General features: G+C 53.2%; 1 protein-coding gene across 1 annotated transcript; it reads right to left on the bottom strand.

The window, feature by feature from the left end:
- Positions 1-8,704: 8,704 nt before the first annotated feature.
- Positions 8,705-16,693, bottom strand: LOC149301725 (ETS translocation variant 3-like). The gene is made up of 5 exons (XM_089483277.1): positions 16,504-16,693; positions 14,966-15,024; positions 13,965-14,202; positions 12,977-13,092; positions 8,705-11,069 (listed from the first exon to the last, which is right to left on the bottom strand). The coding sequence occupies exons 2-5, from the start codon at positions 15,009-15,011 to the stop codon at positions 9,835-9,837; spliced, it is 1,635 nt and encodes a 544-aa protein (XP_089339403.1). The 5' UTR covers positions 15,012-15,024; positions 16,504-16,693; the 3' UTR covers positions 8,705-9,834.
- Between the last annotated feature and the right edge of the window lie 137 nt (positions 16,694-16,830).

Genomic DNA, 16,830 nt, shown 5'->3' with positions numbered 1-16,830 from the left:
GTAGATGACTGCATTGGACTGGTTTTATTAGCAGTATGGAGTTGTTCCAATGCTTGGCAGAGTAAGAAGAGTTAAGGATCAAAAGGGGGAAAGAGAAGTTCCCCCAAAAGGGATGAGGCTCTTTTGGGGTCCCTCCTGGGCCAGGATTCTGCAGCTGAACATCCCTGCTGTGTCTGGTGCAAGGCATGCTATCTTTGATAGGCAGTTCTCCTGCAGAAGAGAAGCACAAAGAGCCCCAAAGTCAAGAAATGGGATCCAAAGTCTTAGCCACTTTGCACAGTATCACACAAACACACACACACACACCGCTTGCATTCTGCAGTTCCCAACCCGAAGGGACTCTGCCGGCTGCCTCCGCTTGGGGGATCAATATATCATTTCTCGTTGGTTAATTTCCCCACCGGTTGTCGGGGGGATCCTAAATGAAAAGAATAATAAGGTACGGTGGGGAGGGAAGCAGGACAAACAAGGAGGAGCAGCCCTGATGGAGAGGTATTAGAAAAATCAGCTTGGGAAAAGTAACTGGGAGATGTTCCACTCGTTGTGCTGGCCAAGTCACTTTGTTCCCAGTTGCTCCGCTGTTTTGGAAATGCCACTTGTCAGCGGAGCTGCTCTGCAGGGCCATTGCCGCCTCCATCCTTCAGCCTCCCTGGTACCCCAGGACTCCTGTTGGCAGCAAGATGGCTGTCTGGCTCTGGGTGGGCAACCACAGCCAGGCTAGGGTCCACTTTTAGGCGCAAGGACTACTCAATAATGTAACAAGAAAACCCAAGTGGTTGGGAGTCCTCTTCTGATTCTCACAAATGTACGTTTTTGATGTTAAACGGTACAAGAAGGCCTTGAAAATTATGTTAAGAGGAGCCTCTGTCGGGAGTGAGGTCCGTAGCCCAGGAGCCCTGTCTCCTGAAATGATGAGCCTGAGAGGGAGACATGTGGGCTCCATCCTCCACTATTGGGCTGCAAGTTGTGGAAGATGGGTTTGCAGTGAGACACATGTCCTCCTCGCCAAGGCATTGTTAAAAGTGGTTTGGTATTTCTTTTCTCCAAGGGATCTGCCATGCGGATGGTGGATTCCCTTGTTATACTTGATGAGCTGGGGAATTCTCAGTGTTCCTGGGATTGTGATTTGCATCCGTGCTTCAAGGGCCTGGGATAAAAATGAAAGAGGCATGCGAATTGCTGAGTGAATAGCAGCTACAGATCCAATTTTTCACATGCAATAAATAGTTCAAGTTACATCTCTCTTGTCTATGATTATTCCATTATAAAAGATGTGTTTCATATTCTCATATGTGTGTGTGTGTGTGTGTATATATATATATATATATATATATATGATTTTCCCCTTTCCATGCTTTGGGGGCTTGCGCCGCAGTTTCCCACCCATGCGCCTTAAGTGAACCCAAAAACATTTGGGAAAGTTTGGTGAAGGAGGCAAGGAGCTGGTTGATGCCAAAGACTGTAAAAAAGAGAAAGATGGGAAGACATTAAGAAGGAAGGACAGAAGGAGGAGGAGGAGGAAAGCGCCAGAGGAAGGGAGTGTGTGTGTGTGTGAGAGAGAAAGAGTGTGTGTGTATGCGTGGGACTCACTCTGGTTAGAGAATCCCCTTCATGTCCCATTAGCGGCAATGAAAGGTGACAGCCACGGGTCGATACCAATTGTGGCAAACAGACTCTGGGTAATAAACCCATTTCACTCACATTTCTATGCCTCCTGACCTCCTCCCAGCCACCCTCCCGCACTGCTTTTGCCAGGGGTGGGGGCTGTAGTGGTACCCCCCCCCTCCCACATACACACATTGCATAGGGGCTGACCCTTTGCAGGACCACCACCCCCTTGCAAAAAGCCAGCCTATGGCACTGTGGATGAAGGGCTGCAGTGTTTCCCCAGAAGTCAGGCTGGATCTAGCCCAGCCCAGGCTCCAAAGCAGATGCCTAAGGAGAGTGCAGGGCTGAGGGATAGGGTCCCTGCTATTATTTATTTATACTGTGTTATTATTTCTTATTAAGATAATGACAACCCACCCTTTGCCAAAAAGATCCCAGTCAGACTTACAAATAACATCAAAGGCACAACTATGAGTTATGATGGATCATTATGATCATTAACTTGAGTTAAACCTTCCCCTTCCCCCAGAATTGGGGCTCAGGGTGGCTTACACTTTAAACAAGTATAGACCTAGCTAAAAACACATAGCACTCAGCATTAAAATAGAATTAAACTGTTCACCAATACAACACAAACAATTTAATGTGTACCTCTAAAAAGGACAAAAATCAGTAAGTGAAACGGTGAAGTAAAAACAATGCAACCCTTTCCAAAGCCCTTCCTTCAAAAGCTTCTGTTCTAAAAACCAGTCAGAATCAAAAAGACTGGCAACCCTTGTGTGGCTCATAGGCAAGCGCTTTGGGTAGCCCTGCCATGCCACACAGAGACCAGGTATGTCTTTGGGAGCCAACATGGCACAGCAGTTTGAATGTTGGACTACGACGCTGGAGACCAGTTTGAATCCCTGCTCAGCTATGGGAAGCCACTGGGAGACCTTGGGACAAGTCACACACTCTCAGCCTGAGAGGAAGGCAAAGGCAAGCCTCCCTCCAAGAAAATCCAGTGATAGCATTGCCTTCGGGTTGCTGTAAGTCAAAAACAACTTAAAGGTGTACAACAGCATCTTTGACACTGGGACCAGGAACAAGGGAGCCTTGGCCTCTCATGCCCTGGGGTTTCAGGGCTAACTGGTTTGGCCATGGCCAGAAGGAAGATGCTGGACTAGACTGACCTGGCCTCAGGGCTCATCTTTCTTCCTCCAAACTACCATTTTTCTTTGAAGCAAACCTCTTGCAACCAAGCTGATCTGAACACATAAGGGATGCAGAGGCCTGATCCCAACCGTTTCTCTTCCCAGCCTCCCTTTCTTTATCCTGTGTCACCTAGGTATATCAAGAGAGCAGCAAGGCCAGGAGAGCATGAGAGACTTCTACTCTTGAAATACAGTATTTCCCCAAAGAATTCCTTTTTCGTAGAAGCGATGCAGAGAAAGGAGGGTCTGTACAGAGATTTCACACTTGCATTCATTGCCGCCAGCTTTCTTTCGGGTTGTTCCCACTTAAGATTTGAAACGATTTAAAATACAACGTTTTTAATAAAATCGATTCAAAATAACACTGTTCTTATCCCGCCATCCGAATCGCTTTGTTCATCGTTCCCATCTGGTTGTTTAAATCGAAGTTTTTACCTGCAAGCGTTCCTACTTGGCATGAAATCGGTGTTTAAATAAAGCGATTCTTCTCCTCCATACCTTATTTGGAGCTGTCAATCAATAGTACGTCAGAATGACGTAACGTTAATCCGGAATATTTGGAAGCGATTTATCTTTTGGCATCGTTTCCATTTCATTGACAGCCAGGGAGAATCCCTTCAGAGAGCACAGAGATCAATGGGAGAGGCTTCTGGCAAAAAGCGAAGCTCTTTCCAGAGGAACTATGGGATAGGTTTTGGAGGGCAGCATCCTGTCTCCCAAGACAGCCAGGGAGAATCCCTTCAGAGAGCACAGAGATCAATGAAGGAGGCTGCTGTGAACCCTCAGCAAACGTGGCATGATCAAGGGAGCCAAAGAAAGAGCTGCAGCCTTTCTTCCAACTGCACCCTCCTGTATGGCAATGAGCATGGATATATTCCCTCTTTTCTCTCCAGCACCAAACAAAACACTTTGGGAAGTCCACTTTGTTCCCAGCATCTGCATGTGCATGAGGCAGGGGTGTCTGTGTTTGTTCATAAAACGCAAGGCCTCTACAGTTCCTGTGCAAAATGAGTGGCTGATTTCTTTGAATCCTGGCTCCTGAGACACCAACGGAGGTGGCAGAGGGATTCTCCATATTCCAGGTCAAGAGAGGGGTGTGCGTGTGTGTTTTGTCTTTCACAAAAGCCCCAACCCAATCACCCAACTGCCATTCCTGCTGAGCAGGAGGAACTGGTTCTTTCCGAACAGCTCTGTGGGTTACGCTTCTCCCTGAGGTGCTTTCCGAGGGCCAATGAAGGAGCCGGGAGCCTTGAAGCAGGAACCAGGGCTAGAGGTGCTTTTAATCACCTTGTGTAAGGCAGGCTTACATAAAAGGCTTTGCGTTCCAACGGGAGGCTTGCTGGTATTGCTCTCTTCTGCCGCTGAGTAGCAAATGGCCAGATCTTCCTCAGAAGAAGCTGCTCAGAACAGTCGTGAAGCTGTGATGGCTGAGGAAACAAGGTCCAGAGCTAACTGATCTGTTTTGTGTGGGAGGCCAAGCACTCTCTGTCGCCCCAAGACACTCTCTGGTTCATGCAGTGGATCAGGCCCTTCTCCTAAAAGGGGGAGAGAATAGCCTTTACTTCTTCCCTTGCCTGCTATGTTCTGCCTGCAGCGTCTTCACACTTCGGCTCCAGGACTGGCTACAGAAACGCAGAGACCTTTCCAAATGCCGAGGCCCAGTGGGCAGCCATACAGTCACCCAGCCAGGCTTTGCCAGCATCCTGACCTCCACCCAGTCATTAGCCTGAAAGCCCATGCCCAAATCTTCTGGACATAAATCCTGTCTCTTAGGTTGATATGCATCAGGTTGGCTTTGGGAGTTGCCTCAGCATGAGTCCCCTCCTGCACCTGGAAAGGTTACTTTGGACTGTGACTCCCAGAATCCCTGCCCCAGCTGAGTAACGTCTCCCTTTGCTAAACCCTCCTTGCCAGCAGGAAATCCTGTCCTCCCAGGAAGGCAGCTGGGCCAGGGAAAGAGAATCGTCTCTCATCCGTGGGACTTCAGTGGTCCTGGGAAGCAAGCTGGGCAAGTGGGGAAATGCTTCTGGAGGGGGGCCAGGTTCGTGTCACTGAATGTGGCAACCTTCCTGCACCTGGACTCCTCCAGAGGCACTGGACTAGGACTTCCATAGACCCCACGACCAATGAAGGAAGAGGGTAATGGGCCTACAAAGTTTTCTTCCCCCAGACCCTTGGTGCAAAGGAGGGCATCTCAGCTGTGGCAGTCCTGCCCAGGAAGCGCACTCAGACATTGAAGACCCTCTTGGCAATGAAACGACACCCCACTCCCCGCCTGCACTTTGCTTTTGCTAAGAAGCAGAGAGTTTGGCCACTCAGGAAAGCAGAGAGAGGAGAAAAAGTAATGCCGTGTCCAAATGAGAACTGAGATAAAGCAATTACCTGATCAATACCAGTGAAATTGAGCAATCTAGCAGATCAATATTGCCATCCTCTCCCCCCCTCCCTGCCCTCCATCGCCTGACTGAGGGCTCTTGCAAAGAACATGACAGCTCAAGAGAGAACAGAGAGGACAGCAATGTGAGAAGGGCTGTGGGGACGGCAGAGTGCTCCAGCAGCAGAGCCAGCATGGCACCCCACGGTCCACTGAGCTGCTGCCAGGCCACTGGCAGGAAGACTGGAAGCGCCTCGAGGGCAGGGACCTCTCCACCTCACTCCTTAGGTTGCTCTGTGAAGCAGGAAGGCCACCGGGAATGATCCTTTGAACGTCAGAATGGCAGCTGCTCCCTGCAAGGATAGGTTGGGCTTCACTCAATGAAGGCTGACTCTCTCCACTCGTCCCACATCCTACTGCCAAATGTTCAATGGGCATTATGAATGAACACTCCCAACACAGGGCCAGTTTAACCACCGGGCCTCTTTCCCATTCGTAATCAACGCATAGTCTATAGCATTCCCAAGACATCATGTCAAAGGCCCATCAAAGGCCTCTACTTGTTGTCCTGCTGCTCATCTCTCCCCCTGAACTTTGTTCCATGAAGGAGAACACCAGTTGGAGGGAGAAAGGGGGCTGCTCTCTGAGGAGCCTTCCACATTGCCAGCCAAGCATTAACCAGCCCCATCGCTGCACTAGCAGAGGCTAGACCAGATGCCTTCGAAGGGAAGCTGGGTGCTGGCTTTGGCTCTGAGCAGCCATGTTGCCCGGGTCTTTGCCCTCTCCTTACGAGGCACTCACCTCCACCTGCGATATGGTCACCTGCGCACCGTCCCCATCATCCGCCTCTCAGCCTTCCCTCAAAACACTGGCACCCGATCGCGCCACTCTCCTGCTGGGATCCTGGCACACCCGCAAAAAACACGGAATGATGGAAGAAACCCAAGGCAGCTTATTTAAAAGGTTTATTTAACTTTTTTAAAATTTGAGGTAAAATACTTTTCATATCAACTTCCATAACAAAATACAGAGCTATCGGATACCCCTGGAAAAAAATATGTATATTATACATATATTTCTATAACATTACATCATATATATAATATATATGCAAACTTTTTTTTTTGAAGACTTTATAGAAAGTGGAACGTCTAAAGGCACTGCACAAAAGCATGAGGACTACTTACATGTCTTTACACACAATTTTAATCCTGCTTTACACGGACAAATACCTCAAGCTAAGAGCCGCTGCTCGGACGCATTTAGTCCCTGCTGAGTCAAAGCATCGTCATAAAGACAGGACCGTGTCTTGTGGACAAAAGAGTTATCAGTAAATACTTTGTCACTTTAACACTTTTACAGTTTTTTTTAAAAGAAAAGAAATCTAATCAGAAAGGTTTCAAAGCAAAGAAATCTCTCTTGCTAAAATCCCACCACGATCCAGAAAACAATAAAAGTAAAAGAGTCAACGCTTTTGAAAAGCAAAACAATTATGGAATTGAAAGGGGAGTCCATCAAAGCTAGCCCTCCCTGGAAGGAAGGAAGGTAGGCAGTCTCTGCACCTCTTTTCCTGGGAAGGACACAGACCTCAGTACGCTGCTTCCCTCGAAGGGCAGGGAAAAGGGGGATTCCCGGAGTCACCACCCAGGGGCCAGCACCATCCTGGGAGAGGCTTGATCCGTCCCCAAAAGTCAGCAGAAACTGACCCAGACAGTGAGGGCTGGACCCTGTGTAGGTCCCCAGGCAAGGTGCCCCAAGTGCCAGGCACCTCCGAGGGAACAGCCCTACATGTCCCCTTCCTCCCTGCGCCAGTCTTGCCCTCTGGGCATACGAGAAGCTACTGCCTGCTCTTTTGGAGAGCCAGAGCTGCCTTAAGGGACAGAGCCAGAGCCCTGGCCAAGGGTGCTTCTAGACCTGAGATGGCGGCCCTGCAAGCATGGCCCACCTGCAACCCTCAAAGCCTCCTCCTCCAGAGGGGAGGGAGGTGGCAAGATACAGCTTCAATGTTGTCCTCATCCCCCCCGCCACACACACCTGTCAGCCCACTGTTTTCTCTGGCTAAGAAATCAGAAAACGGTTTCTAAAAAGATTAATGTACCCTCAACACCCAGACTCCATCCACCAGGCTCGGCATTTGGCACAAGAAAGAGCCATTTCCGTTTCCCTGCATGGTCCTTCCTCTTAAGTTAAAAAAGCCCCTGGCATGCAAGCGCACCCAGACGGGAGAACGGGGGGAGCATGCACTGGCTTGCCCTGCTATCATCACCCTTCTCAAAGCCAGAGCAGCATCTCCCTGAGCCAGTGGCAGATGGAGCAAGTGGGGCTGCCCCATCCACCATCACCCCCCCCAGACCCTGAGAGCCCTTTCGTCCCTGAAGCAAGCAGGCAGTTTTGCAAGACAAGGGCTATCAAAGGAGGGAGAGGGACCAAAAAGGAGGGGGGGAGCCAATTGGGAGGACTGGGAAAGATAACACTGGGGACACTCTTACTTCCTGCCCTCCCCACGGAATGAGCCCCACCACCAGCCCCACTTTGATTCCGGCACTTGGGTACTATTGGGTAGGGAAGGTTCATATGTCCTGATCCAAAAAGGCCCCGTGTTTCAATTCCTGAGTTTTAAAGGGGGCCCTCTGCCAGCCCCTTCCACTTTGGGGGTGCTCTGGAGCGCCCCAGAGGCCTCCGCCCTACTGCAAACTGGAGAGGTGGGTATGGCTGTAACATGTGGGTGGGGAAGGGGTCCAAGTCCCAGACCGGGGGGAGGGGTGCTCTGGCCAAGGGACAGAAGTGCCAGGCAAACTCTATGGCACTCTTCCCTGGGCACAGAAACAGCGTACCCCCCCTCCCCTGGGCACAGGAGTGAGCAACCAGCCAGCACACAAGGCATGCACTCCCAACAACAGTAGCCCCCTGACCAGTGCCCCCCCCCCAACCAGTGGCCTCCAAACAGCTCTCTTGATGCCCTTCACAAGGGGATATACTCCCTCCAAAAGTGGCTGCCAGCTGGCCGGCTCACTTACTTAGGGAACATGCCCCCACCCCATCTCTCCACAACTAACAGCCCAGTCCTCCCAGGGTTCATTCAGCCAGGCTGCCCAGGGCAGGGGAGAGGCGGCTGGGCACAGAAGCAAACTCTGAGAGGGGCAGCAAGCCCAGCAATGGCCCCCTTCACACACACACACACTCTCTCTCTCTCTCCAACCACAGAGGATCTCTAAGGAGGTCTGGAGGTCTCCCCCTTTGCAACAAATCTCCCAGCATCAGAGGTCAAGCACAACCGTGCTTAAGGCCTCCTTCCAACCAAGGGAGGTCAGGCCCCCTGCAAAGGTGCCTTCTTTAGCACAGAAGCCAGGAGGTGGTAGCTTCCCTCCCGAACCGACAAAGGCCCAATCTCCCTAGAGACAGCAGACTCCCTGGCAGCTGGGGCTGATCCACCTGCCCAGACCCTGGCTTTCCCGCCCTCCCTCCCTCCCAATCCCAATCCCAAACTCTGCAGCACCATCACCAATGCATTTGAACCACAAGGCCCCCCTCCCCAGGCTGACTTGATCCCCTGAGCAGTGCCTGGCCCCCTCTGCAGGCTCCTCCTCCAGTGGCCCCCCCAAGACACACCAAGGCAAAGGCCACTGGAGCCCCCTGGCACGGCCCAGCCTTCCCCTTTGGCTGAGCGGAAGAGCCTCCCTTTCCCTGACACTGGCCTCCCACAGGAGCAGAGTTAAGGCAAGACAGAAAAGGACCGGGGAGCCCACCTGTCCTCCATCCTGGGAGCCCCCCAACCTGTCTCTTGGGGTGCTCCTAAGCAGACCCCTCCTCACCCACAGCAACCACAAAGGGAAAGCAAGGAGCACAGCTTATTAAAGGCATCTGGTTTTTTGTTTTCTTATATAGAGATATATATATTTTACTTCCACATTCCTCTCCCATCCCTGAAAAGATCTTAAAATGACTCCCCATCATGGCTTCTTCAGTATTTGTGAAAATATCCCCTTAAGCGTTACCGTCCCTCCTCCCCCCAAAACCCTCCCGAAAGTAACACTTAAGGGTTGCAAAGCCCCATCGCACCAGCCCCACGGGGCTCTCTCTGGGCGATGGATGGCCTGCAGCTGGCTTTGTGTTTCAGTTTTCTCTTCCTGCAATTTCCACTTTAAAAAATTAAAAGACAGTGCAATGTTTCATCCCCCTCCCCACAATAACATCTCTTGTTTCCTGTTTTGACACAAGACACATTCCAGTTCTGAACAGAGACGAAATCTTCCTCAATTTCATTGACCAGCCTCCCTAGAAAAGTAATTTATATACATTCAGGCAGGTTCTTGCTTCTATAAAATGCTATAGATAAAAAGGGGGGAGGTTAGGCGGAGGAGTGGGTTCAGGAGTCCTTTTGCTGCAGACGTGACCAAGGGGCTTTCTGCCCGCGAGGCAAACCTCCCCTTTGGGACCCCTCCACCCGTCCCTCCAAACATGGCAGACCGCGTTTTACCTGCAATTAACATGCGCACACACACGCACACACACGCGTAAAGCAAACCCCTCCCCGCAAAAATGTCTAGACTTTAGCAAACCATTCCAGCCCCCTTTTCCTTCTCTTTCTCCTCCTCTCTCGCTGCTGCAGCCCCAGCCAGGCCAACCTTGTTACATGCCAACAGAAGAGCCCCCGCCAGTCTAAGTATCCATGGCAGCCTTGGGGGCCAGGAGGATGTGAGGGGTGTCCAGACGACCTCCCCAGAAGGAGTGTCTGCCCTGGCCCTCCTCGGAAATCTCTGCCTGCCGGTCGCCATTCCAGCGGCGCTTCAGGCGCAGCTTCGGGGGCATCACAGCATCCTCCCTCTTTTCTGGGGGGCCCGGCTCCCCCATGGATTCCTGGGGGCTGGGTCTCTCGCTCGCTCCTTCCTCTTGCTTCGGTTTCTCGATGGCTGGGACGTTGGCCTGGCTGGGGGACGGCGAAGCTGCAGCCCATGAGGGGGCAACCGGCCTAGCAAAGAGAGCATCCTTCTCCTGTTCCTGGCTCTTGGTACCCTCAGCTGTGCTGGCGCCTTCCTCCTGCCCCACCTGGTCTCCCTCTGGTGACGAGCTGCGCTCTGGCTCCTGGTCCAAGATGGGCTCCGTCTTAATCTGGACAGGTGATGCCAAAGGTGGCTGGGAAGCCCCGGGCCCCCCTCCGCTGCCACCGCCACTCTCCTGCCGCTCTCGGTTCTTGCGCCCAACCGGCGGGGGCTGCAGCTTAATGGGGAAGGGGTGCTGATCTTCCGGAGGCACCTGAGGGGGGCAATGGATGGGGGGCATAAACAGGCCTGGGTAGCGAGGGAAGGTCCGGGGGCTCAGGTGGTAGTTGAAGACTGAGCAGGCCTGTGAGTGGAGGTAGTGCTTCATCTCCTCGGGGCTGAAGGAGAAGCAGCTGCCCCCCGCCGCAAAGGGGCTCATGCTGGGAGAGGGGCTGTAGGAGAAGAAGGTGGGTGTCAGGGACAAGGCAGGCGAGATGGGAACGTTCAGCACCCCTCCACGGGATGGCAGCGGGGAGACTGCAAACGGGCTGTGCGGGTCAGGGTACATCCCCGACCGGCCGAAGAGAGGAAGCACCAAGTCCGGCTTACGCTTCTGGGGGCCCACGCCACCCAAGGAGGCAGTGGCGGCAGCAGCAGCGGAGGAGTTGTTGCGAGAGACCAGGGGGTCCATGCTGCGACGCCAGTCTGGGGAGCCACCGTCCATCTCAGGCACAGGAGATGACTTCTCACCGATTACGCCATTATTGAGAGCCTCTGTGCCAGATGGGGGCACCAAGGGTCTGCCGGAGAAGCGGCCAGGCTGGGATTCTTCAGTGGGAGAGTGGCTGTCCAGAGGAGGAAAGTGGAAGCGAGAAGAAGCCGTGGGCACGGGAGGAGCACTCTGTGGGACCACGCCTGGGAGGAGGAAGAAGACCGGACAGAGGTCAGGACCACGTTGGTAGCAATAGCAGCCTCTATGGCAATAAGATGCTAGACCAAATTGGCTTTGGTGATGCCACAGAATGGCAACATATAGAAGGGCATGGCAACAACTATAGACTTATTTACACAGTATAAAAGGCATAACAATAGAAACAGAGCACCTAGAAATTGACCAGATGTTTGCCAATCACCAAATCTGTCAGCGTGTCTCACACACTGATGGCCTTTTGTGGGGAATCCTCAGTTCCATTTTCCTATGACTCTGCAAACACACCATTTTGTTATTCAGTTTATGTTGTTTTGTCATTAAAGACTATTTCTAAATATGATTTGCAGTGTTTGTTCACAAATTTCTCCTCCCTGGACCCTCAAAACACACAAAACAAGTAAAGAGGAGTCAAGCCTCTCTCAGACATGTGACATTGCACAATGGACACAGCTCCTGTCCTGTGTTGTATGAAAGCCCCAGTCTTGCCTCGCCATTTGGGTTGCCTGCCCCACATGGCATCTCATGGCATCTCAAGGGGAAATGCCACTTCCTCCTCCATCTCTGCCAAACCAGTCTGACGTTGGCTCTCTCATCCTCCCCACAACTGGACCAATGCGTCAGTCTCCCTTGCCCTCCCCAGGCAAGAGGAAAGAGAACAAGCGGCAAACCTGAGCTGCCTTCCAGGACTCCAGCAGCCACCGCCTCCTCTTCGGCCCGTTCAATGCCAGCCTTAGGGAAGGCAGGGTGTGCCCAAGAGGGGAAAAGCCACCCAGGTGAGCAACGGCATAGGCAGGCAGGCACTGCCCAGACTTGTTCCCCAAGTCATCTTGTCCCTGGCAAAAGCGGGGAGCTGCTCTGCACTCCACAGCCAGCCCTCTGAAGCTGGTTCTCCACATTGAAGGAAACTAGTTGTCAAAGGAGCCCCTCTTGACAAACAAGAAAATGCCACTACAGAAATGCAATAAATGGAAACACACTGCCACAGCTTAACCCCTGCCCCTACCAAAAATGGTGTGTGTGTGTGTGTGTGTAGAAATTAGCCTTTTGGGAGAGAGGGCCTTTGCCGTCTTTGCAAAGGTGACAAGGGAAGCCCCCCCCCTAACCTTCCAGCTGTAGTTCAGAAGGCATCAGGATGCAGGGTTGAGTCTCTCAACAAGCAGAGAGACACGGCTGAGTGGAGCCAACCTCTCCCTGCAAAATGCCCCGGGTTCCAGCGGCTCCTCATGGCAGCTGTGCTTCTTAGGCACCAGTCTTTGCTTGGCACAGGCCAGGAGCTGCAAGAACAAGGTGCCTCTCAAGAGGCAGCCAAAAGAGGAGATCGAAGCCATCTCCCCATGAGTCCGTGGCAGGTGCTTCCCTGTTCATTTTTCTGTCTGCGTTTTGGAGATTATCCCCAACAGCTCCCTATGCAGTTGCAAAGCACAGCCCCATCTCCTAACCTGGGGCAGACGCTCCCTTTCTTTGGAAGTCTTTAAACAGCCATTGGATGGCCATCTTTCAGGAGGACAGTACTTTCAGAGTACTGTAGCTGCGTACTGGGGTGATGGCCTTTCAGGTCCTTTCCAACTCTACAATTTTATCATTCCATGAGAAACACACATAAAAAAGATCTGCTGAAGCTCAGCGGAAGACTTGGTCAAAGAATGGCCCTATCATCTGATACAGTGTTGGCTTCCCTTCACACAAGGCATTAGAAAAAGAAAGCTTGTTCCAGCCATAAACCCAAGGGCTGCCCCAGATAAATCTCGAATCTGACCCAGAAGGGTGGAAACTAAATGGCAGGCAGTGCACCCCTCTACCTACTGATGCTGCTACTTTCAAGCCCCCAAATTTCCACTGAACGAGGGCCACCAGCCATGTCTGAAAAGTGAAAAATACGTTTCCTGCTCACCGGTGGGTCGGATGTTAATGAAGGGGTAATTGGGCATCACCAGCTTATTGAAGTTGAACTTGTAGGTGAACCTTTTCCCTTTTGTCTTGTGCAGGATTCTCTTGTTGTAGTAGTATCTGCCAAAACAACGGAAAAGGAAGTGAGTATGCACCTTGCTAAAGAAGCAGTATGCTCACCTGGACAGCCACTGGACCATCAAGAGCTGCGTGTGTGGAGACAGACAGACAGAACATTGCTTCCTTTTTGTCTTCCTCCTGGCCAATCAAACCAGTTCTGTTGGTTCACCTCCCAGTGTCATTTTGAGGACAGTGGAGGAATCCCAGGGAAGACCTTGGCTCCCCCTCCCGTAGATCAAGGCCTCTGCTGGCATTCTTCCCTGTCTTATTTCCTTCCTACTCTGTTATGCAAATCTTGGCCCTTACTTCCTTGTTTATTTCAGCCCATGCCACCACAGAAGGATCAGAGGGCACCCAGCTGCCAGCCACAGCTTCCCAGGAGCAAAAGTCAAGGGAGATGTTCTTTGGCCCTGACAGGAGACTGGGTACAGCAATGAGGAAGGCACAAGGACGGATATTGCAGGGCTTGTTGTGCCATGCCAGTCAGGTGCACAGTGATAGTGAGCTGGGCCCTTGTGCTGAGTCTGGGGGACACATCACAAAGTCCATCCTACCTTGCATTACAGACTGCCTCCTGGAAGGCAAGGATTGCAATGGGTCGTCCCCCTAACCCCCACTATGCCCCCAGCATCAGGCAGCCAAACTAGTCCAAGGTAATCCATAGATGGTCAGCTGAAGATGGACATTTGAGGACCAAATGGAAAAGAACCCCTGCCTGTGCCAACCTTGCCAACGGCCCAGCTTCCTCTAGATTTGGAGCCCTCCTCTCTTTAGCACAGCTGCCTGCTTCCACGATCCACATAGTTTTCTCTAACGGTGGACCAGCCACCACCCCCAGCATCTCCATCATTTGCTAGTATTAAGGTTCTCACCTGAGGGCCCGGCTCAGCTTGTCGTAGTTCATCTGGGGCTTGCACTTCCTCCGGCCCCACAGGCGGGCCACCTCATCGGGGTCTTTGATGACAAACTCCCCGTATTCGCCCTGCTGCCAGGCAATGACGTGTCGGAATTCCTCCTTCTGCAGCAGCTCCAGGATGAAGTGCCAGAGCTGGATCTGCCGGGAGCCTGGGCTGGACTCAGTCTTGTAGGCCCAGTCTGGGAAGTGGTAGCCTGAACAGCCAAAAGCAACAGAGGGAACTGTCAGCCAGAGAGACCCCCCCCCAACCAAAAATCTCATTTCCCCCATCAATATAAACATGAGTCAGTCTCTCGCAATGCTTTAGCCATCCAGCCCTCCTGCTACTTTCCTAAGTTACTTTGAACCATTCTTTTAACAGAAACAAATCTCAAGTTCACAAGTAGGAACTAATGATGCAGTCGCGTAAATAACCTACCTGCCATCTGTTTACTTTCAGCCACAAAAACGTATCCTTGAGCAGAATCAATACAGCAGAAGCATTGTGTGTGTCCAGGCTGTGTATGTAACACCCCTGTTTAGCCAAGAAGCTTGACATCCCCCACAGAAATATCACAAGGAGCACTGCAGAAAATACCACAAGGTGCGGTGGGTGCTCATGGGGAAATCACAGCCTCTTATCTCCAGCTCCTCTCTCCACCAAGAGGTTTATGGCTGCCCCCGGTCCCTTTCTTCCTCCCCTGTCACTCCCAGCCGACAAGACCCCGCGGGTCACGTTTACTTAGGCACCAGCTTCTTTTACATCAAGAAGACCTCCAACAAAGCTCAAGACTGGCAGGCAGTTATGCTGGCAATGCCATGCCAAAAGGGTGCTAATAGCCCTGCCATGCAAGAGTACTCTAAGCAAAGAGTCACGGCCTGAATCAGCCCAAGGCCCCTCCGGCGTTTCCAAGGACCGTTTGCAGAGGAAGAAGGCAACAAGATAAAGCTCAAGGACCTCCAAGGGCCACATCTTACCTCCGCCTGCTTCCGGCTTCTCCACAATGGGACAACCTGCCTTCATTTTCCTGTTCCTGCTGGAGAGCGCCATTGCGGAATGGGGAGAGGAGAGAAAGCACAATTATACCTTAATGTATCTATATGCTCTGAGCCCCATCTTCTGACTGATCCCACTCCTTCCCCCAAAGAAGCCACACGCCAGCCATCCTCCCCTGAAGCCCAGACCCATCAGCGCCTTTGCTGCTTTGCCAAAACCTGAAACTGCACAATGCTCCCTCCCTATAAGCTTCCAACTACAGATCCCAAGCCCCAGCATTTCACATCCCTTCAGCTTCTTCTTCAGCCCAGGGAAGACAGCCAGCCAAGGGAGATGGGAGTGGAGGGGAAGAGCCCCAAAGGAAAAGGGTTCGTCTGGCTGTTGGTCGTTGGCGGTGGGGCTCCCTCCCTCCATCGCCCTCCCCACAAGGGAGAGGCAAAAGAGGGGCCTGCCCTGTCTACGTCTTGAAGGAAAACAAGCACTTGTAAAGGTCTTAATGGAGCTGGCATCAACAGCAGCCTCACCTTCCTTACTCCTACCGCGTTCCTAGAAGGGAAAGGTGCAAAGCCCTTCCTTCCAGCAATGTCTGCTCCCAGGTGCTGGCCCCAAGGAAAAGCCTAATGCTTGGACCCCAGGGAACCGTAACAGAGGAGACCTCCCCAGGCCAAGGAAGAGCCACGGCTCCCAAGCGCTGAGCCCAGCAGCCAAGGGCCTCTGCAGCGGTTCTGCCTTCGGGGGAAAGAGGGCATCTGCCAGGAGGGAGACCAGCCTTCCTCCCTGGCAAAGTCCACCCCCAGGAGCCAGCCTTCCCTCCCTCCATAAGGAAGCCTGGAGCGTTTCCTTGCTGGCCTCCTTCCCCTCCGTCCGCCGCACCCGTGTTTGAACAGTGAAGTCAGCGGGAGGCTATTCCAGGCCCAGAGCAACCCCTGGAGGCTGGAGAGAGGAGCCCAGGGCTGATAAGGGAGCCATAAAGGGCTCGCCTCCCTCCCCTGCCACCGACAGCCTTCCCTTCCACAGCCATAGCCTTTGCCCGCTGCCCGGGAAGGGAAGGGCAGGGCAGGGCAGGGCCAGCAAAGCGGCCCCTCCGAGGGGAAGCCTCTGGGGCCTCGGGCAGAAGCTCCAGCAGTGGCGGCGCCTGGCTCCAGAGCCCCAGCAAAGGACGCAGCGGAGCAAACCACCAGAGGGCTCCCGGGGAGAGAGGACCCCTTCCCTTCCCTTCCCTTCCCTTCCCGCTTCCTAAGCCCCGCAGGAGCCCAGGGTCCGCCTTTGAAGCAGGGGCCTCCCTTCCAGCTCCACGGGAAGCGCCTGGGCCTCAGCCTCAGGAAGGACTCCCGGTGGGAGCCGTCCAAGAGCCACTCCTGGAGGGCGCTTCCGAGCAGAGGCTGCCAGGCGGAACGAGGGCCCTCCCTTCCCTCTCCAGGGCCCCGGCCCCCTTCCCTCCGCGGAGTCCCCTCCGGGTCCGCCTCCTCCTCCCTCGCTCCCTCTGGGCCTCGCTGCCTCCGGGGCTCCTCCTCCTCACCTTCGCCCCAAAGGCGGCGGCGGCGGGGGCTGCTTGGCTCGCTCCGTCCGGCGGCGGCTGCTTGCTTCCTTCCCTCCTTCTTTCCTTCCTTCCTTCTTTCCTTCCTCCGTTCCTCCTTTTCTTTCTCTGCCACTTTCTTCCTCGGAGGAGGCCCTCTCCCACCCCCACCTTCAGCCACCGGAAACGGAAACGCCTCTCCGCCGCCGCCCACCAGCCCTGACTCACCCCGGGAATCGTCACTTCCGCCAAGAGGAGGAGGAGGAGGAGCTCCATCTAGGCCACGCCTCTTCAGGGATTCCCGCTCCGTCCCTCGCAACTCTATGGTTC

Source organism: Sceloporus occidentalis, unplaced genomic scaffold (genome assembly GCF_023333645.1).
Source record: "Sceloporus occidentalis isolate IW3139 unplaced genomic scaffold, rSceOcc1.0.p SCAF_20, whole genome shotgun sequence".
Classification (NCBI taxonomy): Eukaryota; Metazoa; Chordata; class Lepidosauria; order Squamata; family Phrynosomatidae; genus Sceloporus; species Sceloporus occidentalis.
Note: the sequence above shows the minus strand (reverse complement) of the source record. Positions and strands in the feature narration are given on the sequence as shown.

Coding starts and splice junctions, on each gene's coding strand:
- LOC149301725 (XM_089483277.1), bottom strand. CDS start 15,011: ATGAAGGCAGGTTGTCCCATTGTGGAGAAGCCGGAAGCAGGCGGAG. Junction 14,203..14,965: donor GAAGCCGGAAGCAGGCGGAG/GTAAGATGTGGC, acceptor TTGGCTGTTCAG/GCTACCACTTCCCAGACTGG. Junction 13,093..13,964: donor AAGCTGAGCCGGGCCCTCAG/GTGAGAACCTTA, acceptor TTGTTTTGGCAG/ATACTACTACAACAAGAGAA.